The following is a 25122-nucleotide window of genomic DNA, read 5'->3' as shown; positions in this document are numbered from 1 at the left end:
ACACTCCAGATACACTGAGGGAGAATTTAGCACGGCCAATCCACCCTAACCTACACATCTTTGGACACTAAGGGGCAATTTAGCATGGCCAATCCACCTAACCTGCACATCTTTGGACACGAAGGGGCAATTTACCAAACTCAATCCCCCAAACATGCACATCGTTCGACATGAAGGGGAAATTTAGCATGGCCAATCCACTAAACCTACACATTTTTGGATACTAAGGGGCAATTTAGCACGGCCAATCCACCTAACCAGCATGGCTTTCGGACTGTGGGAGGAAACCGGAGCCCGGGTGAAACGTGCCGATTCCACACAGACAGTGACCCGAGCTGGGAATCGAACCCGGGTCCCAGGCACTGTGAGGCAGCAGTGCGAACCCACTGTGCCACCCTGCAGCCCGTATCTGGCTGGGTTCAGTTCAGTTTCTTTTGAAAAGATGGTCGAAGATGGAGGAGAGAGGTGATGATGGAAAGGTGGGGAATTCAGTTGAGTTCCAGGGGCCGTAAAGTGTCAAATTGGGAAGATGTCGGGGGAACAGGATTGGGAGCAGCGAAGACAAACGGTGAGAAGCGAGTGGTGCAAATGGTTCGAAAGAGAGTTTTCTTCTTCATATTTGTTTGATAAGGTTCTTGTTAAAGTTCCTCTCCCTTTTTCAGGAGGATCGTCTAGAAACCTCTTCAAGATATTGGCCACGGTTTTTTTCATTGCGTTCATTATTGCTCTGGTTCCCCTCGCCCTGTTTTGTGAGTATCTTCCTCATTCCCTTTACAGTGTCTCTCCCACAGTGCGGCGCTCCCTCAGCACTGACCTTCCCACAGTGCGGCACTCCCTCAGCACTGACCCTCCCACAGTGCGGCGCTCCCTCAGCACTGACCCTCCCACAGTGCGGCGCTCCTTCAGCACTGACCCTCCCACAGTGCGGCGCTCCCTCAGCACTGACCCTCCCACAGTGCGGCGCTCCCTCAGCACTAGTCCTCCCACAGTGCGGCACTCGATCAGCACTGACCCACCCACAGTGCAGCGCTCCCTCAGCACTGACCCTCCCACAGTGCGGCGCTCCCTCAGCACTGACCCTCCCACAGTACGGCGCTCCCTCAGCACTGACCCTCCCACAGTGCGGCGCTCCCTCAGCACTGATCCTCTCACAGTGCGGCACTCCCTCAGCACTGACCCTCCCACAGTGTGGCGCTCCCTCAGCACTGACCCTCCCACAGTGCGGCGCTCCTTCAGCACTGACCCTCCCACAGTGCGGCGCTCCCTCAGCACTGACCCTCCCACAGTGCGGCGCACCCTCAGCACTGTCCCTCCCACAGTGCGGCGCTCCCTCAGCACTGACCCTCCCACTGTGCGGCGCTCTCTTAACACTGACCACCCCACATTGCGGTGCTCCCTCAGCACTGACCCTCCCACAGTGCGACGCTCCCTCAGCACTGACCCTCCCACAGTGCGGCGCTCCCTCAGCACTGGCCCTCCCACAGTGCGGTGCTCCCTCAGCACTGACCATCCCACAGTGCGGCGCTCCATCAGCACTGTCCCTCCCACAGTGCGGCGCTCCCTCAGCACTGACCCTCCCACAGTGCGGCGCTCCCTCAGCACCGACCCTCCCACAGTGCGGCGCTCCCTCAGCACTGACCCTCCCACAGTGCGGCGCTCCATCAGCACTGTCCCTCCCACAGTGCGGCGCTCCCTCAGCACTGACCCTCCCACAGTGCGGTGCTCCCTCAGCACTGACCCTCCCACAGTGCGGCGCTCCCTCAGCACTGACCCTCCCACAGTGCGGCACTCCCTCAGCACTGACCCTCCCACAGTGCGACGCTCCCTCAGCACCAACCCACCCACAGTGCGGCGCTCCCTCAGCACTGACCCTCCCACAGTGCGGCGCTCCCTCAGCACTGACCCTCCCACAGTGCGGCGCTCCCTCAGCACCGACCCTCCCACAGTGCGGCGCTCCCTCAGCACCGACCCTCCCACAGTGCGGCGCTCCCTCAGCACTGACCCTCCCACAGTGCGGCGCTCCCTCAGCACCGACCCTCCCACAGTGCGGCGCTCCCTCAGCACTGACCCTCCCACAGTGCGGCGCTCCCTCAGCACTGACCCTCCCACAGTGCGGCGCTCCCTCAGCACCGACCCTCCCACAGTGCGGCGCTCCCTCAGCACTGACCCTCCCACAGTGCGGCGCTCCCTCAGCACTGACCCTCCCGCAGTGCGGCACTCCCTCAGCACTGACCCTCCCTGAGTGCTGGATCTATTCCGCCACCTCCACCCGACCCTGCACCAACGCGTGCTCTAAGATGTGTTGTAACCCATTGAGTGGTTGAGGAAAGGATTGGCCCATTTGGCTTCAAGTGGGTGAGTTCAGAAGGAAGCGAGAGTGGAGAATGGAGGGTTTGTGAAGGTGAGATGGAGGGAGGGAGGGAATCAGACAAACAACGGAGAAAATCCCAGCACACGAACAGGCCCTGTAGATGAGGGAGTGAGGGATATTGAGGGTGATTGAAGGAGGCAGTGAGGGATATTGAGGGTGATTGAAGGAGGGAGTGAGGGATATTGAGGGTGCTGGAAGGGGGGGAGAGAGACAGAGAGAATTTGGTGTGAGGGGAGGGGGTGGAGGAGACAGTGAGGGATTTGGAGGGAGGGAGTGGGGGAATTCCGGGGGATATATTTGTCCCCCGTTGTCGACAGTCACCGGGGAAGACCCTCCCAGTCATTCTCCAACCCTCAGTCGTCTCCTCCGGGAGTGACGGCGCGCTGTACCGCCCAAACACCAGGAACGTGGGTCACTCAGAATCACCGCTGAACCCAACACTGACCTTGAACTTTACCCTCTGAACTCTAGACTGGGACTACCATCAGCTCCAGGCTAAGCACAGCCAATTGGAGCACATCTACAACAGACTACAGGCAAACTACATCCAACTGGAAGAAGGGTACAACAGACTACAGACCAACTACAGCCAACTGGAAGAAGGGCACAACAGACTACAGACCAACTACAGCCAACTGGAAGATGGGCACAACAGACTACAGACCAACTACAGCCAATTGGAAGAAGGGTACAACAGACTACAGACCAACTACAGCCAACTGGAAGACGGGCACAACAGACTACAGACCAACTACAGCCAACTGGAAGAAGGGCACAACAGACTACAGACCAACTACAGCCAACTGGAAGACGGGCACAACAGACTACAGACCAACTACAGCCAACTGGAAGACGGGCACAACAGACTACAGGCAAACTACAGCCAACTGGAACACGATTGCAGCCGTCAAAGCGAGAGCTGCGGCCAGTTCGGGCCCCGTGAATCATCGGACACCCTCGTTGATGGTAAGTGTGAGCTGGGGGTTGGGTGGTGTTTAGATCTCCCGAAACCAAGGCCTGTCCATGCGGGGAAGCCACCATCTTGAACCCGCTGCAGTCCCCGTGCGTGCGCGTGTCTGGGGAGGCGATGGTCTCGTGATATTATCGCCAGACTATTAATCCAGAAACTCAGCTAATGTTCTGGGGACCCCGGGTTTGAATCCCGCCCATGGCAGATGGTGGAATTTGAATTCAATAAATAAAATATCGGGAATTAAGAATCTGACTCATTGTCAATTGTTGGAAAAACCCATCTGGTTCCCTTTAGGGAAGGAAATCTGCCGTCCTTACCCTGGTCTGGCCTGCATTTGACCCAGTAAGAAGTTTAACAACACCAGTAAAGTCCAAAAGGTTTATTTGGTAGCAAAAGCCACAAGCTTTCGGAGCGCTGCTCCTTCTTCAGGTGAGTGGGAATTCTGTTCACAAACAGGGCATATAAAGACACAAACTCAATTTACAAAATAATGGTTGGAATGCGAATATTTACAGCTCATCAAATCTTAAAGGTACAAACAATGTGACTGGAGAGAGCATCAAGACAGGTTAAAGAGAGGTGTATTGTCTCCAGACAGGAGACAATACAGTTTCTGCTCAGCGACTCAACAACCGCACAACCTCAAACAGACCATTGTCCGCAGCAAACTACCCAGCCTTCAGGAGAACAGTGACCACGACACCACACAACCCTGCCACAGCAACCTCTGCAAGACGTGCCGGATCATCGACACAGATGCCATCATCTCACGTGAGAGCACCATCCACCAGGTACACGGTACCTACTCTTGCAACTCGGCCAACGTTGTCTCCCTGATACGCTGCAGGAAAGGATGTCCCGAGGCATGGTACATTGGGGAAACCATGCAGACGCTATCACAACGGATGAATGAACACCGCTCGACAATCACCAGGCAAGAATGTTCTTTTCCTGTGGGGGAGCACTTCAGCGGTCACGGGCATTTGGCCTCTGATATTCGGGTAAGCGTTCTCCAAGGCGGCCTTCACGACACACGACAGCGCAGAGTCGCTGAGCAGAGACTGATAGCCAAGTTCCGCACACATGAGGACGGCTTAAACTGGGATATTGGGTTCATGGCACACTATCTGTAACCCCCACAACTTGCCTGGACTTGCAGGGTCTCACTAACTGTCCTGTCTGGAGACAATACACATCTCTTTAACCTGTGCTTAACCCTCTCTCCACTCACATTGTTTGTATCTTAAAGACTTGATTAGCTGTAAATATTCGCATTCCCACCATTATTCTGTAAATTGAGTTTGTGTCTTTATAAGCCCTGTTTGTGAACAGAATTCCCACTCACCTGATGAAGGAGCTTAAGGCTCCGAAAGCTTGTGTGGCTTTTGCTGCCAAATCTACCTGTTGGACTTTAACCCGGTGTTGTGAGACTTCTTACTGTGTTTACCCCAGTCCAACGCCGGCATCTCCACATCATGACTATATTCAACCCACAGCAATGTGGTTGACTCTCAACTGCCCCCCAAGGCCAACTAGGGATGGGCAATAAATGGTGGCCCGTCCAGCGATGCCCGTGTCCCATCACTGAATAAAAAAATACAGCCCTGTTTGGGAGGGAGTTCCAGGATTTTGACCCCAGCCACAGTGAAGGAACGGGCGATATATTTCCAAGTCAGGGTGATGTGGGAGGCTCGGAGAGGAACTTGCAGGCGGTGGGTGTTCCCCATGCATCAGCTGCCTCTCCGCCGCGCCCCCCCCCCCTTGTCTTTCGAGGTGGGTAGAGATTGTGGGTTTGGAAGGTGCTGTCGAAGGAGCCTTGGTGAGTTATTGTCACATGTATTGGGATACAGTGAAAAGTATTGTTACTTGCGTGCTTTACAGACAAAGCACACCGTTCATAGAGTACAGAGGGGAGAAGGAAAGGAGAGAGAGCAGAGTGTAATTTTTTTTCTTTCATTTGTGGGACACGGGCGTCGCTGGCCGGGCCAGCATTTACTGCCCATCCCTAGTTACCCTTGGAGGGCAGTACTGAGTAAACCACATCGCTGTGGGACACATGCAGGCCAGGCCAGGGTCAGGATGGCAGATTTCCTTCCCTAAAGGGAACCAGATGGGTTTATCTGACAACCGACAAGGGGTCATCAGTAGATTCTTAATTCTAGATTCTTTTTATTGAATTCAAATTCCACCACCTGCCGTGGGCGGGATTCGAACCCGGGGTCCCCAGAACATGAGCTGAGTTTCTGGATTAATAGCCTAGCGATTATGTCACCAGGCCATCGCCTCCCCAGTTACAGTCACAGCTCGGGTGCAGAGAAAGATCAGCTTAATATAAGGTAGGTCCATTCAAAAGTCTGACAGCAGCAGGGAAGAAGCTGTTCTTGAGTCGGTCGGAACGTGACCTCAGACTTTTGTATCTTTTCCCCGACGGAAGAAGGTGGAAGAGAGAATGTCCGGGGTGCGTTGGGGGGTGGGGTCCTTGATTATGCCGGCTGCTTTTCCCGAGGCAGCGGGAAGTGTAGACGGAGTCAATGGATGGGAGGCTGGGTTTGTGTGATGGGACTGGGCTACGTTCAAGACCCTTTGTAGTTCCTTGCGGTCTTGGGCAGAGCAGGAGCCCCAGACCAAGCTGTGATACACCCGGAAAGGATGCTTTCTATCGGGCATCTGTAAAAGGTTGGTGCATGGGGCTGTTTCGGGGATGGAGGGATGGTGCTGTTTCGGGGATGGAGGGATGGTGCTGTTTCGGGGATGGAGGGATGGTGCTGTTTCGGGGATGGAGGGATGGTGCTGTTTCGGGGATGGAGGGATGGTGCTGTTTCGGGGATGGAGGGATGGTGCTGTTTCGGGGATGGAGGGATGGTGCTGTTTCGGGGATGGAGGGATGGTGCTGTTTCGGGGATGGAGGGATGGTGCTGTTTCGGGGATGGAGGGATGGTGCTGTTTCGGGGATGGAGGGATGGTGCTGTTTCGGGGATGGAGGGATGGTGCTGTTTCGGGGATGGAGGGATGGTGCTGTTTCGGGGATGGAGGGATGGTGCTGTTTCGGGGATGGAGGGATGGTGCTGTTTCGGGGATGGAGGGATGGTGCTGTTTCGGGGATGGAGGGATGGTGCTGTTTCGGGGATGGAGGGATGGTACTGTTTCGGGATCCAGGGTTGCAATGGAGGTTAAACCATCTTGTTTGCCCTGATTGCAGATGGCATCAACACTTGCCCCAGGGACTGGTCAAAACTACTTCTCAACGGAGCTGAGCGACTGGCATGGTGCCAACAACTCCTGCGTGGCTAATTATAGCACCCTCGCCATAGTGACCAGCCAGAGCCAGCAGGTAGGCGGGGCGGGATGACGTGGGGAAGGGGGTGGACCGGGGGGTGGTGGGGAGGGGGCCGCTGGGGGTGGTCAGTGGAAAGTCTCTCTCAGGTCGCCAGAGGTTATGCCCTCCCTCAGTCGGTAGGGGACATGGGAAATGGGGGCGCTGCACTGTGGGAGGGTCAGTGCTGAGGGTGCGCCGCACTGTGGGAGGGTCAGTGCTGAGGGAGCGCCGCACTGTGGGAGGGTCAGTGCTGAGGGAGCGCCGCACTGTGGGAGGGTCAGTGCTGAGGGAGCGCCGCACTGTGGGAGGGTCAGTGCTGAGGGAGCGCCGCACTGTGGGGGGGTCAGTGCTGAGGGAGCGCCGCACTGTGGGAGGTTCAGTGCTGAGGGAGCGCCGCACTGTGGGAGGGTCAGTGCTGAGGGAGCGCCGCACTGTGGGAGGGTCAGTGCTGAGGGAGTGCCGCACTGTGGGAGGGTCAGTGCTGAGGGAGCGCCGCACTGTGGGAGGGTCAGTGCTGAGGGAGCGCCGCACTGTGGGAGGGTCAGTGCTGAGGGAGCGCTGAGATGCAGGAGTTGTGTGTGTGAGAGAGGGTTAGATAGACTTCCTTGATGACCACCTCAGGATGGTAGAAGGCACCTGGAGCTCTGGTGAAGGGCCGGCGTACATTGCTGACATTCTCACTCCGATTCGAATTCCCTCACACTTGTTCTCTTGTCCTCCAGAACTTCATTGAGAATCACGACAGTGAGAAGCGCTGGATCGGGTTAACTGACCTGGACCAAGTTGGTGACTACGTCTGGGTGAATGGCGAGCGGTTGGGGAAGGGGTAAGTACCCTCTGGCCCGCAGCGAGGGCAGGGAAGGCCCCAGGCTTCATCACCGGCCTGCAGTGCCTACAGGACTGGTGACTCACCACATCCACCCCAACACCATCCCCGGCAGCAAAGGGATGGTCAATAAACAGCACCCTCCCCACTCAGAGACGCCTCGGAGCTCTCCACGGCTGTTGTGAAGTCACACGGGCCTTTGTTTAAACCATGGCGTTGAAGCCTGCCCTGATGTTATCTACATTCTGTCAGCTCCTTGGACTTCATTAAATATCCCATCATTTATTCCCCCATCCCTAATTGTCCCCTCGAGAAGGGGGTGGGATGGCTGCCATCTTGAACTTGCTGTGGTCTCCGTGTGTGGGTGGTGTAGGTACACCCACTGTGCTGTTAGGGAGTGAGCCACAGTGAAGGAACAGCCAATATATTTCCAAGTCAGGTTGGGGGGTGATCGGAGGGGGGAACTTGCCGGCGGTGGGTGTTCCCCATGAGTCTGCTGCCCCCACCGCCACCCCCCCTCACCTTCTCCCTGAGTCACTGTCTGTGCGGAGTCTGCACGTTCTCCCCGTGTCTGCACGTTCTCCCCGTGTCTGGGTGGGTTTCCTCCGGGTGCTCCGGTTTCCTCCCACAATCCGCTGGTTCGGTGCATTGGCCGTGCTAAATCCTCCCTCAGTGTTACCTGAACAGGCACTGGAGTGTGGCGAATAGGGGATTTTCACAGTAACTTCATTGCAGTGTTAATGTCAGCCTCCTTGTGACTAATACATAAACTTTGAACTTTAATGTCAGCCAACTTGTGACACTAATAAATAAAAGTTAAAACTTCTTGGTGGGTGGAGGTGGTGGGTTTGGAAGGTGCTGTGGAAGGAGCCTTGGCGAGTCGCTGCGGGGCATCTTGTAGACGGTTCACACGGCTGTCGCTGTGTGTCAGTGGTGGAGGGAGTGAGTGTCGAAGGTGGGGGGTTAGCGTGTCGATCGAGCGGGGGGAGGGGAGGCGGAGGGGCTGCTTTGTCCTGGATGGTGTGGAGCTTCTCCAGTGTTGTTGGGAGCCGCGCTCATCCAGGCGAGTGGAGAGTGTCCCATCACACTCCTGACTTGTGTCCTTGGAGATGGTGGGACAGACGTTGGCCGGGGGTGAGGGGGGTGGGGTGGGGAGGGGACTCAGTACAGGGGGAGTCAGGAGGTGAGTTACTCTCCGCAGGATTCCCAGCCTCTGAACTGGTCCAATGATTAGTTTTCTCCTTATCTCATTCTGCATGTGGCTCCCACGATCTTTTTACTTTCCTATTCTGTTCCTGTTCCTGTCCATGTAAAAAGTTTAACAACACCAGGTTAAAGTCCAACAGGTTTATTTGGTAGCAAAAGCAACCAAATTTTGCTACCAAATAAACCTGTTGGGCTTTAACCTGGTGTTGTTAAACTTCTTACTGTGTTTACCCCAGTCCAACGCCGGCATCTCCACATCAAGTCCATGTAATCAGCCCTGCCACAATTGGATTGTTTACACAGAGCGTTAGCGCTGCTGCCTCACAGCGCCAGTGAACCGGGTTCAATTCCCAGCTCGGGTCACTGTGCGGAGTCTGCACGTTCTCCCCGTGTCTGCGTGGGTTTCCTCCGGGTGTTCCAGTTTTTTCCCACAGTTCGAAAGATGTACAGGTTAGGTGGATTGGCCGTGGTAAATTGCCCCTTCGTGTCCAAAGATGTGCGGGTTAGGTGGAGTTGTCCCTTGGTGTCCAGTGTAACGGGGTTCCCGGGATTCTGGCCGTATTATTTAGTGCCAAGTGAGACCACCAGGCCCTGGGGAGGGGGTTGCAATAGAGAGCAAGTTCAGGAGGAGGAAGAGGAGGGTTGATTGACCGGGAAAGGATCTCGACGGTTCCCACGCCAGCGACTTGCAGACTTGTTGCTTTTTCCCGGCAGGTTTTGGGCCAGGCGGGAGCCAAATAACCCGGACGAGGAACGGTGCGTCACCAAAGGGGCGCAATTCGAACCCGGCAAATGGAACGATGATGTCTGCTCTGTCAGACACCGCTGGATTTGTCAAACCAGCTCATCTGAGTACCTGGCACGGCGATTTGGACTTGAGGCGTTGCTTCGTCAATAGGTCTGTGAATTCTTCTATTTAAGAAACGTTTTGAACTCTCTACTCCCCGGTGTCACTGTTACATCACCGTCACTTCCTGTTTTCACACTCTTGTATTCAGACTTGGTCGCTTGGCCCACTCGATAAAACACCTACAAGTCATCATTCCTGGAAATGTTCTGACAATATGGTCATGAGAATCTCTGTCCCCTTTTGCAATGGTGACTACAACTGTGCGCGGTGCTCCCAGTGTGGTCTAACCGAGGGATACGGAGACCGGAACTGTGCACGGTGCTCCCAGTGTTGGTCTAACCGAGGGATAGGGAGACCGGAACTGTGCACGGTGCTCCCAGTGTGGTCTAACCGAGGGATACGGAGACCGGAACTGTGCACGGTGCTCCCAGTGTGGTCTAACCGAGGGATACGGAGACCGGAACTATGCACGATGCTCCCAGTGTGGTCTAGTTGAAGGATACAGAGACTGGAACTGTGCACGGTGCTCCCAGTGTGGGTCTAACCGAGGGATACGGAGACCGGAACTGTGCACGGTGCTCCCAGTGTGGGTCTAACCGAGGGATAGGGAGACCGGAACTGTGCACGGTGCTCCCAGTGTGGGTCTAACCGAGGGATATGGAGACTGGAACTGTGCACAGTGCTCCCAGTGTGGTCTAGTTGAAGGATACAGAGACTGGAACTGTGCGCGGTGCTCCCAGTGTGGTCTAACCGAGGGATAGGGAGACCGGAACTGTGCACGGTGCTCCCAGTGTGGGTCTAACTGAGGGATACGGAGACCGGAACTGTGCACGGTGCTCCAGTGTGGGTCGAACCGAGGGATACGGAGACCGGAACTGTGCACAGTGTCCCAGTGTGGGTCTAACCAAGGGATACGGAGACCGGAACTGTGCACGGTGCTCCCAGTGTGGTCTAACCGAGGGATACGGAGACCGGAACTGTGCACGGTGCTCCCAGTGTGGGTCTAACTGAGGGATACGGAGACCGGAACTGTGCACAGTGTCCCAGTGTGGGTCTAACCGAGGGATACGGAGATGGGAACTGTGCACGGTGCTCCCAGTGTGGGTCTAACCGAGGGATACGGAGACCGGAACTGTGCACAGTGTCCCAGTGTGGGTCTAACCAAGTGATACGGAGACCGGAACTGTGCACGGTGCTCCCAGTGTGGTCTAACCGAGGGATACGGAGACCGGAACTGTGCACGGTGCTCCCAGTGTGGGTCTAACTGAGGGATAGGAAGACCGGAACTGTGCACGGTGCTCCCAGTGTGGGTCTAACCGAGGGATACGGAGACCAGAACTATGCACGATGCTCCCAGTGTGGGTCTAGCCGAGGGATACGGAGACCGGAACTGTGCACAGTGCTTCCAGTTTGGGTCTAACCGAGGGATACGGAGACGGGAACTGTGCACGGTGCTCCCAGTGTGGGTCTAACCGAGGGATACGGAGACCGGAACTGTGCACGGTGCTCCCAGTGTGGGTCTAACCGAGGGATTGGGAGACTGGAACCGAGTACAGCGCAGGAACTGGCCCTCCGGCCCTCCAAACCCGTGTCGATCACGATGCCCGAACTAAACTACAATAAAAACCTCTGCCCTTACTCGGTGCGTATCCCTCGATTCCCTCCCTATTCATGGACCCATCCAGCTGCCTCTTAAATGTTGTTAATGCTTCCACCACCTCCTCTGGCAGCGCGTTCCAGACACCCACCACTCTCTGTGTGAAAAACATCCCCCGCACATCTCCCTTAAACCTTCCCCCCTCTCACCTTGAACCTGTGCCCCCTCCGTGTCATTGACACTTCCACCCTGGGGAAAAAGCTTCTGACTGTCCCCCCCTGTCTCTGCCTCTCCATCATTTTGTAGACCAGGTCTCCCTTCAGCCTCCGTCTTTCCAGTGGAAACAATCCCAGTTTATCCAACCTCTCCTCATAGCCGACACCCTCCGGACCAGGCAACATCCTGGTGAACCTTCCTTACACTCTCTCCAAAGCTTCCAACATCCTTCTGGTAGTGTGGCGACCAGAACTGCACACAATACTCCAAACGCGGCCTGACCAAGGTTTTATATCGCTGCAACATGATTCCCCAACTCTTGTGCTCGATGCCCCGGCCGATGAAGGCAAGCGCGCTATACGCCTTCTTAATCACCGTAGCCACCTGTGTTGCCACTTTTAGGGAACTGTGGACCTGTACGCCCAGATCCCTCTGTATGTTAATGTTCCTTAAGTTCCTTGTAACTTATTTCCTCCATTCCCTCCGCCTCCTGTACACTTAAGATGTGCGGCCAAATTTCTTCCCAACCCCCTTTTCAAGTTCGCTGATGATGTCACTGTCGTGGGTCGGATCTCAAACAATGACGTGATGGAGTGCGGGAAGGAGATAGAGAATCTGGTGAACTTGTGCAACGGTAATAATCTCTCCTCAGTGTTAACAAAATGAAGGAGATTGTCATCGACTCCAGGAAGCATTGTGAAGGACATTCCCCTGTCTACATCAACGGGGACAAAGTAGAAATGGTCGACAGCTTCGAGTTTCGAGGTGTCCAGATCACCAACAACCTGTCCTGGTCCCTCCACGCCGACGCTATGGTTAAGAAAGCCCCACCAACACCTTTGCTTTCAAGTTTAAAGGTTTATTTATTATTGTCACAAGTCGGCTTGCATTAACACTGCAATGAAGTCACTGTGAAAATCCCCTCGTCGCCCACACTCCAGCACCTGTTCGGGTAACACTGAGGGGGAATTTAGCACGGACAATGCACCCTAACCAGCACGTCTTTCGGACTGTGGGAGGAAACCGGAGCGCCCGGAGGAAACCCACTCAGACACGGGGAGACTCCACACAGACAGTGACCCAAGCCGGGAATCAAACCCGGGTCCCTGGCGCTGTGAGGCAGCAGTGCTAACCCACTGTGCCACCGTTTAAGGACATTCGGCATGTCAGCTAAAGTTGCCATTTAGACTGCGGATGGGTTGAAATAAAAAAGAATGTACACACATAAAATCACTTAAATCCATGTTTTTTAAATCCAGCATGACTTTTGCAGTGTGAGAGGGAAGTGGAGCATCCGGAGGAAACCCACGCAGACACGGGGAGAAGGTCCAAACTCCACACGGACAGTGACCCAAGCCTGGAACTGAACCGAGGTCCCTGATGCTGTGAGTCAGCAGTGCTAACCACTGTGTCACCGTGCTGCTCCCTGGTAGCGACACAATGGTATACATTTGGGAGAGAGTTTTCCAGACAGTCCACAACATTGACCCTCAGTCAGCTACAGGTAAATAGCCCCTCTACCTTGTGGGGGATTTGGAGGGTAAGAAGGCTGAGGGAGTAAAACCTGACAGAAAATCTGGAGTGGAGTCCTGCAGGTGGTTATCTGTCGTCTCTCAGACAGCTTACTGACAACCCCTGCAGCAGAGCTGGTACCAAACTGTGCTGGTTTCACCCTTTCCTCTGGACAATACTAACAGTTGGCAGAGGGAGATCCTGATGCCTCAACAGTTCCGACTCTATTATACTAACACAGAACTGTACCCTGGAGAGGAGACCACAGCATTGTGGACACCATTCGCACAACACAGGAAGAAACAGTAATCTCACACTCGATTGGCACAGAACACAAGTACCAGGGTTTGCTTTCAACAGTGGGAGAAAGCTTCAGGGTTCAGTAAATAGCTACGGTCCATAGTGCCCAGTGCGTTTGCTGCTCTCCCACTATAACCTCCTGGACCATTGAAGCTCAGTGAGTCCTCTCTCGGCAGGAAGGTTGCTAATCTCTGCACCAGGTAAGAAAAACTCAAACCAAGGCCGGGACCAAAGAAAAGCCAAGCAGCCTTCCTTAATGACTGTCGCCCGGTGACTCCGATATCCAATAGTATGAAATGCATCAAAAGGTGAGTCATGGCATGAATCAATTCCAGCCTCCCAGATTTCCTGGATCCACTACAGTTCACCTCCCTCTCAATTCAAACGCCAGAGCAGACAAGGCTGTGGATCGAGTGCTGGAAAATGGGATTGGATTGGAGAGGTGTTTGATGACCAGTTCAGACATAGTGGGCCGAAGGGCCTCACTTTGTGCTGTTAAAACTCGATGGCTGTGAGACCACCCTCAGCAGTGGCCCCATCACTTGCAGCTCTCACAGTGCTGGCTGGGGTACCCACCATGTACCAAACCGATGTGGTTACAACTGTACAATTGCAGCCAGCAGTGAGCTGCCTGGTCTGAGAGAGACATCTGTCAGCTCTCTGCTGCTGCAGCTAATTTCAACACAGCAGCTGCCCCCAGTTAGTCCGGGGGTCCACAGCTTTTCATGATCAGCCCCCGACCGATGTAGCGCCCCCCACCACCACCAACAAGACCAATTACCTCTCTTCCCCACTCCAATTGCATACAGAGTGGCTGTCGGACCCCCTACCTCCCAACAAACACTTACAGAGGGGCTGCGGGGACCACCCCACCCCACAGACAATGAGCAGAGTGGCAGCGGGACCCTCTCCCCCCAGCAACTACATGCAGAGTGGCAAAGGGGACTAACCGAGTTCACCAACCGCATGCAGAGTGGCAGTGGGACCATCTCCCCCGACACCTACGTGCAGAGAGGCCGCGGGGACATCCTACCTCACCAACCAAGCGGGACCTCCTACTCCCCAACAATCGGGTGCAGAGCGTTAGTGGGCACCCTCCCTACCCCACTGATCATGTGCGGAGTGGCAGCTGGGCCCCCACTCCCTCACCGACCGCATGCAGAATGGCAGCAGACCCACGAGCCCCATCCAACTAATTACGTGCAGAGTGGAAGCGGGGCCTCGCTCCCTACTCCATCGATCGCATGCGGAATGGCAGAGGGGCCCCCCTCACCCACCACCAATTACGTGCAGACTGGCATTGGGCCGCCCTCCCTACAGGACTGGCTCACTCCCCAAGGGCCAAGCTGCCTTCAGGTCCCTTTAGGTCCTACCCTACAGGCCACCGCCCGTAGACCTCGCCACCTCATGCCCCGCCCTCTGGTACTGCCCGGTGGGGATTGCCAAGTGGGCAATGCCCAAGGGGCTCCGACCTTTGCCCTCGACCTTGCCCGATGTCCTCAATGGCCTTCAGTTCTGCCGGCGAGGTCATCACGACTCGTCTGCGTACGTGTTTCATAGAAGTTCCATAGAAACCCTACAGTACAGAAAGAGGCCATTCGGCCCATCGAGTCTGCACCGACCACAATCCCACCCAGGCCCTACCCCCATATCCCTACATATTTACCCACTAATCCCTCTAACCTTCGCATCTCAGGACACTAGGGGCAATTTCTTTTCTGTAGCATGGCCAATCAACCTTACCCGCACATCTTTGGACTGTGGGAGGAAACCGGAGCACCCGGAGGAAACCCAAGCAGACACGGGGAGAATGTGCAAACTCTACACAGACAGTGACCCGAGCCGGGAATCGAACCCAGGTCGCAGGAGCTGTGAAGCAGCAGTGCTAACCACTGTGCTACCGTGTGGGCCAGCTGTATTCCTCACCGGACACAACCTCTCCCGGTGAGGCTGCAAAGGCAAGTGTGCCACACAATTCCATCCCTCGCTAATTTTATTTCAATTTGTTTTAAAATAAATGTCAATAACCATAGAATCCCTACAGTGCAGAAGGGGGCCATTCGGCCCATCGAGTCTGCACCGACCACAACCCCACCCAGTCCCTGCCCGCTCATCCCTTTTTTTTAACCCGCTAATTCCTCTAACCTACGCATCCCAGGACTCTAAGGGGCAATTTTTAACCTGGCCAATCAACCTAACCAGCACATCTTTTGGACTGTGGGAGGAAACCGGAGCACCCGGAGGAAACCCACGCAGACACGAGGAGAATGTGCAAACTCCACACAGACAGTTTCCCGAGCCGGGAATCGAACCCGGGACCCTGGAGCTGTGAAGCAGCAGTGCTAACCACTGTGCTACCGTGCCGCCCTCCGACCTCTCACCACTGTGCTACCGTGCCGCCCTCCGCCCTCTCACCACTGTGCTACCGTGCCGCCCTCCGACCTCTCACCACTGTGCTAACGTGCCGGCCTAATTTATTCAGCCTCTTGCCAGTAATGGGCACGAGACTGAATCCGCTGCATATCCATTGCCGGTAAAGAGGCGGGAAATCAGGCGTAGCTGTCTAGGCTGTCACAATGTTTTACCTGATCACCCTGCCATCAATGGTCAGGGAGTAGTTATAAACCCACCCGCTCCCGTGTGTGTGTGTCTATATTGTCTGTACCAACATGCGTGTGTGTGCCTGTGTAAGCAACAGAGTACTTGGCGAGTGTTCCTAAGTGTGCGTTATTCTGGAGTGTTACAGCAATTTTGGTTGTTCTTGAATTTGTGTGTGAGTGAGAGTTAGTTTAAATCTGGTTGCTTCGATCAGTAAATGTGTGTATTGTAATGTCTGTGTGTTTGTGTTCCTGTGACTCGAGGAGAGCTTGCGATGGCTTGTGTTGGAAGTCACATGTCTGTGGAAAGTCACAGCACACAGCAAACACCCCAGCCCATAGACCCTGAGACAATTGTCAGTGGCTGAAAGAATTAATAACTGGAGACAGAGATTCAGCAGAAACAACAAGGGCAGCAAACCGAGTCCAGTAAATGACAAGAAACTCAATACAGTTAAACAGCCTTTGAAGAATGAGGAACTGGACACCATGGGTGGCAACGTTAGTAAAATTGCAACACACTGTAAGTTATTTGTCAATGGAAACAATGCAGGCCTTGGATAGATGGTTCTACTCAAAGGATGTGGATTGGAATTTTACCAACTGGGGAGGCGATGGCCTAACGGTCTTATCCCTACACTCTGAACCAAACTCAGCTAATGTTCTGGGGAACCGGGTTTGAATCCTGCCACAGCAGATCATGGAATTCAATTCAATAAAAAAAATCTAGATTCTTCATTCCAGATATTTTTATTGAATTCAGATTCCACCATCTGCTGTGGTGTGGTTCGTACTTGGCGTGGGCAATAAACGCTGGCCAGCCAGCGACACCAATGTTCGATAAGTGAATAAAAATAAGTCATTTCTGGTGCTCAGTCTCCCCAGCCTCTCCTTCTAACTCAAACCATCAAGTCCCGGAAGCGTCCCAGTAAATCTTTTCTGCACTCTTCCGAGTTTGATAATATCCTTTCCATAATAAGGTTTGAAGTTGCTTCACACGGCGGATAGACTGGGTTTGCTTGGATTAAGACTGGGAGTGATAGATAAATACCTTGGTTTCTGTTGTCTCTTGAGGATGCTCTGTCAGAGACCACCCATGGGTAACAAAGGGAAAATATTAACTCGACTAATCTGTCCGCTTAACAACTCTCACTGAACTAATGAAAATAATTGTCAGTGACGTGTTGTTAAGATGCTGACAGGTGAAAGCTGTTAAATCTGCACATTTCTCCCTTTCTGCAAATTTGGAGATAATACATTCAGTTCCCTCTTCCAAATCATTAATATATAATGTGAACAGCCGGGGTCCGAGCACAGATCCCCCACTAGTCACTGACTGCCAATCGGAAAAATATCCATTGATGCCAAATCTTTGCTTCCTATCTGCGAACCAGCTTTCTATCCATCTCAAGAAGCATTCCACAATCCCACGTGCTTTAACTTTACATCGTCATCTGCCATGTGAGACCTTGTCGAGAGCCTTCTGAAAGTCTAAATAAAGCACATCTAATAGGCGCACTAATGAGCACATTAATTACTGATGCGACATGGGCGGCACAGTGGGTCAGCACTGCTGCCTCACAGCTCCACGGAACCCGGGTTCGATTCCCGGCTTGGGTCACTGTCTGTGCCGAGTCTGCACATTCTCCCCGTGTCTGCGTGGGTTTCCTCCAGTTGCTCCAGTTTCCTCCCACAGTCCGAAAGACGTGCTAGTTCGGTGCATCGGCCGTGCTAAATCCTCCTTCAGTGTACCCGAACAGGCGCCAGAGTGTGGCAAATAGGGGATTGTACAGTAACTTCATTGCAGTGTTAATGTAAGCCTATTTGTGACACTAATAAATAAACTGTACACTTTAGAAGTATTAGTTCTTGCGTGCAAACCAGACAAAGTGTAACGTACATAGAGAAGGGAAATAGAGGGCGCAGAAAGCACTGTTACAGTCACAGTGAGGGTGTTGAGAAAGATCAACTTAATATCACAGAATCACAGAATCCTGACAATTCAGAATGAGACCATTCAGCCGATACCAACAACACTCCCACCCAGGCCCGATCCCCGTAACCCAACCGATCCCTGCTAATCCCCCTGATATTCAGGGGCAATACGGCCAATACAGCTCACCGGCACATCACTGGACTGTGGGAGGAAACCGGAGCAAACCCACACAGACACAGACAGAACATGCAAACTACAGACTGACAGTGACCCAAGGCTGGAATTGAATCCGGGTACCTGGCGCTGTGAGGGAGCAGTGCTCACCACTGTGCCATGTGAGGTAGGTCCATTCAAAATCCTGACGGCAGCAGGGAACAAGCTGTTCTCGAGTCGGTTGGTCCATGACCTCAGACATTTGTATCTTTTTCCCGAAGGAAAAGGTGGAAGAGAATACGTCCGGGGTGCGTGGGGGTCCTTGATTATGCCGGCTGCTTTCCTGAGGCAGCGGGAAGTCTAGACAGTGTCAGTAGAGGGGAGATTGGTTTGCGTGATGGACTGGACACTTTGCAGTTCAGATGTAGCTGTGGTTGTAAGTTGAACATTTGATTGATTGGTTTGATATTTGGCGTGGCACGGTGGCACAGTGTTTAACACTGCTGCCTCACAGCGCCAGGGACCTGGGTTCAATTCCGGCCTCAGCTCACTGTATGTGTGGAGTTGGCACATTCTCCCCATGTCTGCGTGGGTTTCCTCCGCATGCTCCGATTTCCTCTCGACGTCCAAAGATGTGCGTGTTTGTTTGATTGGCCATGCTAACTTGACCCGAAAGTCAGTGGTCACGAGCAGGGTAAATATCGAACATAGAACATAACAGCGCAGTACAGGCCCTTCGGCCCTCAATGTTGCGCCCACCAATGGGACCAATCTAAAGCCCCTCTAACCTACGCTATTCCAATATCATCCATATGTTTATCCAATAACCATTTGAATGCTCTTAATGTTGACGAGTCCACTACTGCTGCAGGCAGGGCATTCCACGCCCTTACTACTCTCTGAGTAAAGAACCTACCTCTAACATCTGTCCTAGATCTCTCACCCCTCAATTTAAAGCTATGTCCCCTCGTGCTAGCCAACACCATCCGAGGAAAAAGGCTCTCACTATCCACCCTATCTAATCCTCTGATCATCTTGTATGCCTCTATTAAGTCACCCCTTAACCTTCTTCTCTCTAACGAAAACAACCACAAGTCCCTCATCCTTTCCTCATACGACTTTCCCATCATACCAGGCAACATCCTGGTAAATCTCCTCTGCACCCTTCCCAACACTTCCACATCTTTCCTAGAATACGGCGACCAGAACTGTGCGCAATACTCCAAGTGCGGCCGCACCAGAGTTTTGTACAGTTGCAGCATGACCTCCTGGCTCCGAAACTCAATCATTCTACCAATAAAAGCTAACACACCGTACGCCTTCTGAACAAGCCTATCAACCTGGGTGCCAAAATTCAGGGATCTATGCACTTGGACACCCAGATCCCACTGTTCATCCACACTAGCAAGTATCGTACCATTAGCCCAGTACTCGGTATTCCTGTTACTACTTGGGGATTGTGTCACGATTTAGAGTGATCCTTGGGGATAGTAACTCTATTTAGAGTGATCCTTGGGGATTGTGTCACTATTTAGAGTGATCCGTGGGGATTGTGTCACTATTTAGAGTGATCCTTGGGGATTGTGTCACTATTTAGAGTGATCCTTGGGGATTGTATCACTATTTAGAGTGATCATTGGGGATTGTGTCAGTATTTAGAGAGATCCTTGAGATTTGTGTCACTATTTAGAGTGATCCTTGGGGATGTGTCACTATTTAGAGTGATCCGTGGGGATTGTGTCACTATTTAGAGTGATCCTTTGGGATTGTGTCACTATTTAGAGTGATCCATGGGGATTGTGTCACTATTTAGAGTGATCCTTGGGGATTGTGTCACTATTTAGAGTGATCCTTGGGGATTGTGTCACTATTTAGAGTGATCCTTGGGGATTGTGTCACTATTTAGAGTGATCCTAGGGGATTGCGTCTCTGTTTAGAGTGATCCTAGGGGATTGTGTCAATATGTAGAGTGATCCTTGGGGATTGTGTCAATATGTAGAGTGATCCTTGTGGATTCTGTCAATATTTAGAGTGGTCCTTGGGAATTATGTCAGTATTTAGAGTGATCCTTGGGGATTGTGTCATTATTTAGAGTGATCCTTGGGGATTGTTTCACGATTTTGAGTGATCCTTGAGGATTGTGTCACTATTTAGAGTGATCCTTGAGGATTGCGTCACTATTTAGAGTCATCCTCGGGGATTGTGTCAGTATTTGGAGTGATCCTTGGGGATTGTGTCACTATTTAGAGTGATCCTTGGGGATTGTGTCACTATTTAGAGTGATCCTTGGGGATTGTGTCACTATTTAGAGTGATCCTTGGGGATTGTGTCACTATTTAGATTGATCCTTGGGGATTGTGTCACTATTTAGAATGATCCCTGGGGATTGTGTCGCTATTTAGAGTGATCCTTGGGGATTGTGTCACTATTTAGAGTGATCCTTGGGGATTGTGTCACTATTTAGAGTGATCCTTGGGGATTGTGTCACTATTTAGAGTGATCCTTGGGGATTGTGTCACTATTTAGAGTGATCCTTGGGGATTGTGTCACTATTTAGAGTGATCCTTGGGGATTGTGTCACTATTTAGAGTGATCCTTGGGGATTGTGTCACTATTTAGGGTGATCCTAGCGGATTGAGTCACTATTTAGAGTGATCCTTGGGGATTGTGTCAGTATGTAGAGTGATCCTTGTGGATTGTGTCAATATTTAGAGTGATCCTTGGGGTTTGTGACACTATTTAGAGTGATCCTTGGGGATTGTGTCACTATTTAGAGTGATCCTTGGGGATTGTATCACTATTTAGAGTGATCCTTGGGGATAGTGTCTCTATTTAGAGTGATCCTTGGGGATTGTGTCAATATGTGGAGTGATCCTTGTGGATTGTGTCAATATTTAGAGTGATCCTTGGGGATTGTGTCACTATTTAGAGTGATCCTTGAGGATTGTGTCACTATTTAGAGTGATCCTCGGGGATCGTGTCACTATTTGGAGTGATCCTTGAGTATTGTGTCACTATTTAGGGTGATCCTTGGGGATTGAGTCACTATTTAGAGTGATCCTTGAGGATTGTGTCACTATTTAGGGTGGTCCTTGGGGATTGTGTCACTATTTAGAGTGATCCTTGGGGATTGTGTCACTATTTAGAGTGATCCTTGGGGATTGTGTCAGTATTTGGAGTGATCCTTGGGGATTGTTTCAATATTTAGAGTGATCGTTGTGGATTGTGTCACTATTTACGGTGATCCTTGTGGATTGTGTCACTATTTAGAGTGATCCTTGTGGATTGTGTCAATATTTAGAGTGATCCTTGGGGATTGTATCTCTATTTAGTGCGATCCTTGGAGATTGTCTCAATATTTAGAGCGATCCTTGTGGATTGTGTCAATATTTTGAATGATCCTTGGGAATTGTGTCAGTATTTAGAGTGATCCTTGGGGATTCTGTCATTATTTAGAGTAATCCTTGAGGATTGTGTCATTATTTAGAGTGATCCTTGTGGATTGTGTCACTATTTCGAGTGATCCTCGGGGATTGTGTCAGTATTTGGAGTGATCCTTGGGGATTGTGTCAATATTTAGAGTGATCCTTGTGGATTGTGTCAACATTTGGAATGATCCATGGGAATTGTGTCAGTATTTAGTGATCCTTGTGGATTGTGTCACTATTTAGAGTGATCCTTGTGGATTGTGTCACTATTTAGAGTGATCCTTGGGGATTGTGTCTCTATTTAGAGTGATCCTTGGGGATTGTGTCAATATGTAGAGTGATCCTTGTGGATTGTGTCAATATTTAGAGTGATCCTTGGGGATTGTGTCACTATTTAGAGTGATCCTTGAGGATTGTGTCACTATTTAGAGTGATCCTCGGGGATTGTGTCACTATTTGGAGTGATCCTTGAGTATTGTGCCACTATTTAGGGTGATCCTTGGGGATTGAGTCACTATTTAGAGTGATCCTTGAGGATTGTGTCACTATTTAGGGTGATCCTTGGGGATTGTGTCACTATTTCGAGTGATCCTTGGGGATTGTGTCAGTATTTGTAGTGATCCTTGGGGATTGTTTCAATATTTAGAGTGATCCTTGTGGATTGTGTCACTATTTAGGGTGATCCTTGTGGATTGTGTCACTATTTAGAGTGATCCTTGTGGATTGTGTCAATATTGAGAGTGATCCTTGGGAATTGTGTCAGTATTTAGAGTGATCCTTGGGGATTCTGTCATTGTTTAGAGTAATCCTTGAGGATTGTGTCACTATGTAGAGTGATTCTTGTGGATTGTGTCACTATTTAGAGTGATCGTCGGGGATTGTGTCAGTATTTGGTGCGATCCTTGGAGATTGTCTCAATATTTAGAGCGATCCTTGTGGATTGTGTCAATATTCTGAATGATCCTTGGGAATTGTGTCAGTATTTAGAGTGATCCTTGGGGATTCTGTCATTATTTAGAGTAATCCTTGAGGATTGTGTCATTATGTAGAGTGATTCTTGTGGATTGTGTCACTATTTAGAGTGATCGTCGGGGATTGTGTCAGTATTTGGAGTGATCCTTGGGGATTGTGTCAATATTTAGAGTGATCCTTGTGGATTGTGTCAACATTTAGAATGATCCATGGGAATTGTGTCAGTATTTAGTGATCCTTGGGGATTGTGTCACTATTTAGAGTGATCCTTGTGGATTGTGTCACTATTTTGCGTGATCCTCGGGGATTGTGTCAGTATTTTGAGTGATCCTTGGGGATTGTGTCACTATTTAGAGTGATCCTTGTAGAGGTCTATAAAATAATGAGGGGCATAGACAAGGTCGATAGTCAATATATTTTCCCAAAGGTAGGGGAGTCTATAATTAGAGGGCATAGGTTTAAGGTGAGAGGGTCCAGAGGGGCAATTGTTTCACACAGATGGTGTTGAGTGTCTGGAACGAGCTGCCAGAGGTAGTAGAGGCGGGAACAATTTTATCTTTTAAAAAGCATTTAGATATTTACATGGGTACGATGGGTATAGAGGGATATGGGCCAAATGCGGACGATTGGGATTAGCTTAGCGGTGTTGAAAAAAAGGGCGGCATGGACGAGTTGGGCCGAAGGGCCTGTTTCCATGCTTTAAACTTCTATAACTGGTAGAAACCACGGAAACGTGAGGATTGTAGGAAGGGATTCAATTGTCTATCAGTGCTAGAAATTCATCGATGGTGCCAGGCTGGAGAGAGACCCAATGTGGGAAGGAATTCACTCAGTCGGTGCACCTCCTGACCAAGCAGTGAGTTCACACCAGGGTGAGGCCATACACATGTTCCAAATGTGGGAAAGGATTCAATCAGTTCTCCAACCTGGTGATACACTGTGTCCCGTGTTTGTCTTCTGAGGAGGTCAGTGCGCTTTTTCGCTGTGGCGCGTCGGAACTGGTGATCGGTGAGTCAAGCGCCATGTCCTGTTCTTATGAGGACATCTTTCAGCGTCTGGAGGAGAGGGGGGGGGGAGGGGGGAGGGGGGGGGAAGGGGGAGGCGGGGAGGGTGGAGTGGGGGGCGGTGGGGAACTGGGACATCGTATCTCCAAATCCATCCCTCTCTGTTCACACTGAGAATGATGTGGAGATGTCGGCGTTGGACTGGGGTAAACACAGTGAGAGTTTTAACAACACCAGATTAAAGTCCAACAGGTTTATTTGGTAGCAACAAGTTCACTCTGGAGAGAGACATTCGCCTGCTCCAAGTGTGGGAAGGGATGCATTCAGTTATCTGACCGCCTGAGACACCAGTAAGTTGACACTGGAGAGAGGCCGTTCTCCTGATCTGAGTGTGGGATGGGTTTCAGTGATTCATCCACCCTGCTGATACACCAGAAAGTTCAGGAGGATTTCCCTGTTAATCACATCCAGGACTGAACCTTGTTCATTGGGATCTGTTCCTGCTGATCCTGACTGGTGGTCTGCCTCAAACATCCTGCCTCAAAATCAAATAAATCAGCTTCATGTTGGACGCGCACTGTGGAGTCTCGATGTTATCTCGAACACAATTAGTTCCTTTTGAAGGTCTCTCCCGCTCCCCTGTCTCCTCCATCCTCACCTCCAACAAGTATGAGCAGCTGATCGAGATTCTTTATCACTAGGATCGAGACAATCCCATCAGCTGTCACTGCTGTTTCCTTCCCTTCCACTCGCCCACAGGGATAAAATGTCTCGAAATGTCCCATTTGTCTGAAGCCACATCTTTCTCCAGTTTATCTCCTATCTCCCCTCCTCCCCTCTCAGTTCACCTTGTCCATGAGACACCTCACCTGCTCCACTGACTCTATTTTCATTAATCTGTTGAATACCCAACCTCCCCATGTTCATTGATATTGTTGAGAGTTCTCTTTAAAGCAGTTATTGGATAGGCACATGGAGCACACCAGGATGATAGGGAGTGGGATAGCTTGATCTTGGTTTCAGATAAAGCTCAGCACAACATCGTGGGCCGAAGGGCCTGTTCTGTGCCGTACTGTTCTATGTCTATGTCTCTCTCTTGAATTAATGTCTCTCTCACACGCAAATCTACACTCATCATCCCATCCCAAAAACTAAAATTGTTCCCCCACCAACCTTGCAAACTACTGCCCTATCTCCACCATCAGGCTCATCTCCACACTGTTCAAGATGCAGAACTCACGCAAGTACTGACATTCTCAGTATGGACAGGGTGGGATGTGTTTGGAAACAGGATGTCCCAGTTCCCTACCCTGGGATTCTCAGTGTGAGTTTCAACAAAACCAGGTTAAAGTCCAACAGGTTTATTTGGTAGCAAATGCCATTAGCTTTCGGAGCGCTGCTCCTTCGTTAGAGACAGAGACAGCAGATTTCCACTCCATCTGACGAAGGAGCAGCGCTCCGAAAGCTAATGGCATTTGCTACCAAATACACCTGTTGGACTTTAACCTGGTGTTGTTAAAACCCTCACTGTGTTTACCCCAGTCCAACGCCGGCATCTCCACATCATTCTCAGTGTGAACAGAGTGGGATGTATTTGGAGATACGATGTCCCAGTTCCCCACCGCCCCCCACTCCCCCCTCCCCGCCTCCCCCTTTCCCCCCCTCCCCCCCTCCCCCCCTCTCCTCCAGACGCTGAAAGATGTCCTCATAAGAACAGGACATGGCGCTCGACTCATCGATCGCCAGTTCCGACGCGCCACAGTGAAAAACCGCACCGACCTCCTCAGAAGACAAACACGGGACACAGTGGACAGAGTACCCTTCGTCGTCCAGTACTTCCCCGGAGCGGAGAAGCTACGGCATCT

At 51.7% G+C, this 25122-nt stretch overlaps 1 protein-coding gene across 4 annotated transcripts in view; it reads left to right on the top strand.

Annotated features, from left to right (window-relative positions):
- Positions 1-25122, top strand: part of LOC144486806 (uncharacterized) — a 56133-nt gene that overhangs the window by 18620 nt on the left and 12391 nt on the right. The window contains exons 1-7 of one of the 4 annotated variants that reach the window (XM_078204822.1): positions 410-568; positions 645-749; positions 2843-3337; positions 6544-6675; positions 7383-7486; positions 9407-9590; positions 12615-12733. In XM_078204822.1, coding sequence (XP_078060948.1) covers positions 530-568; positions 645-749; positions 2843-3337; positions 6544-6675; positions 7383-7486; positions 9407-9590 — 1059 coding nt within the window. In that variant the 5' untranslated portion in view covers positions 410-529 and the 3' untranslated portion in view covers positions 12615-12733. Of the gene's footprint in view, positions 1-10; positions 569-644; positions 750-2842; positions 3338-6543; positions 6676-7382; positions 7487-9406; positions 9754-12614; positions 12734-25122 lie in introns of those variants that run through there. The other 3 variants (XM_078204824.1, XM_078204823.1, XM_078204825.1) reach the window with 3 other exon arrangements.

The sequence above is a fragment of the Mustelus asterias genome, unplaced genomic scaffold (assembly GCF_964213995.1).
Source record: "Mustelus asterias unplaced genomic scaffold, sMusAst1.hap1.1 HAP1_SCAFFOLD_472, whole genome shotgun sequence".
NCBI classification, from domain to species: domain Eukaryota; kingdom Metazoa; phylum Chordata; class Chondrichthyes; order Carcharhiniformes; family Triakidae; genus Mustelus; species Mustelus asterias.
The sequence above is the reverse complement of the archived record's forward strand: the minus strand, read 5'-3'. Positions and strand labels throughout refer to the sequence as shown.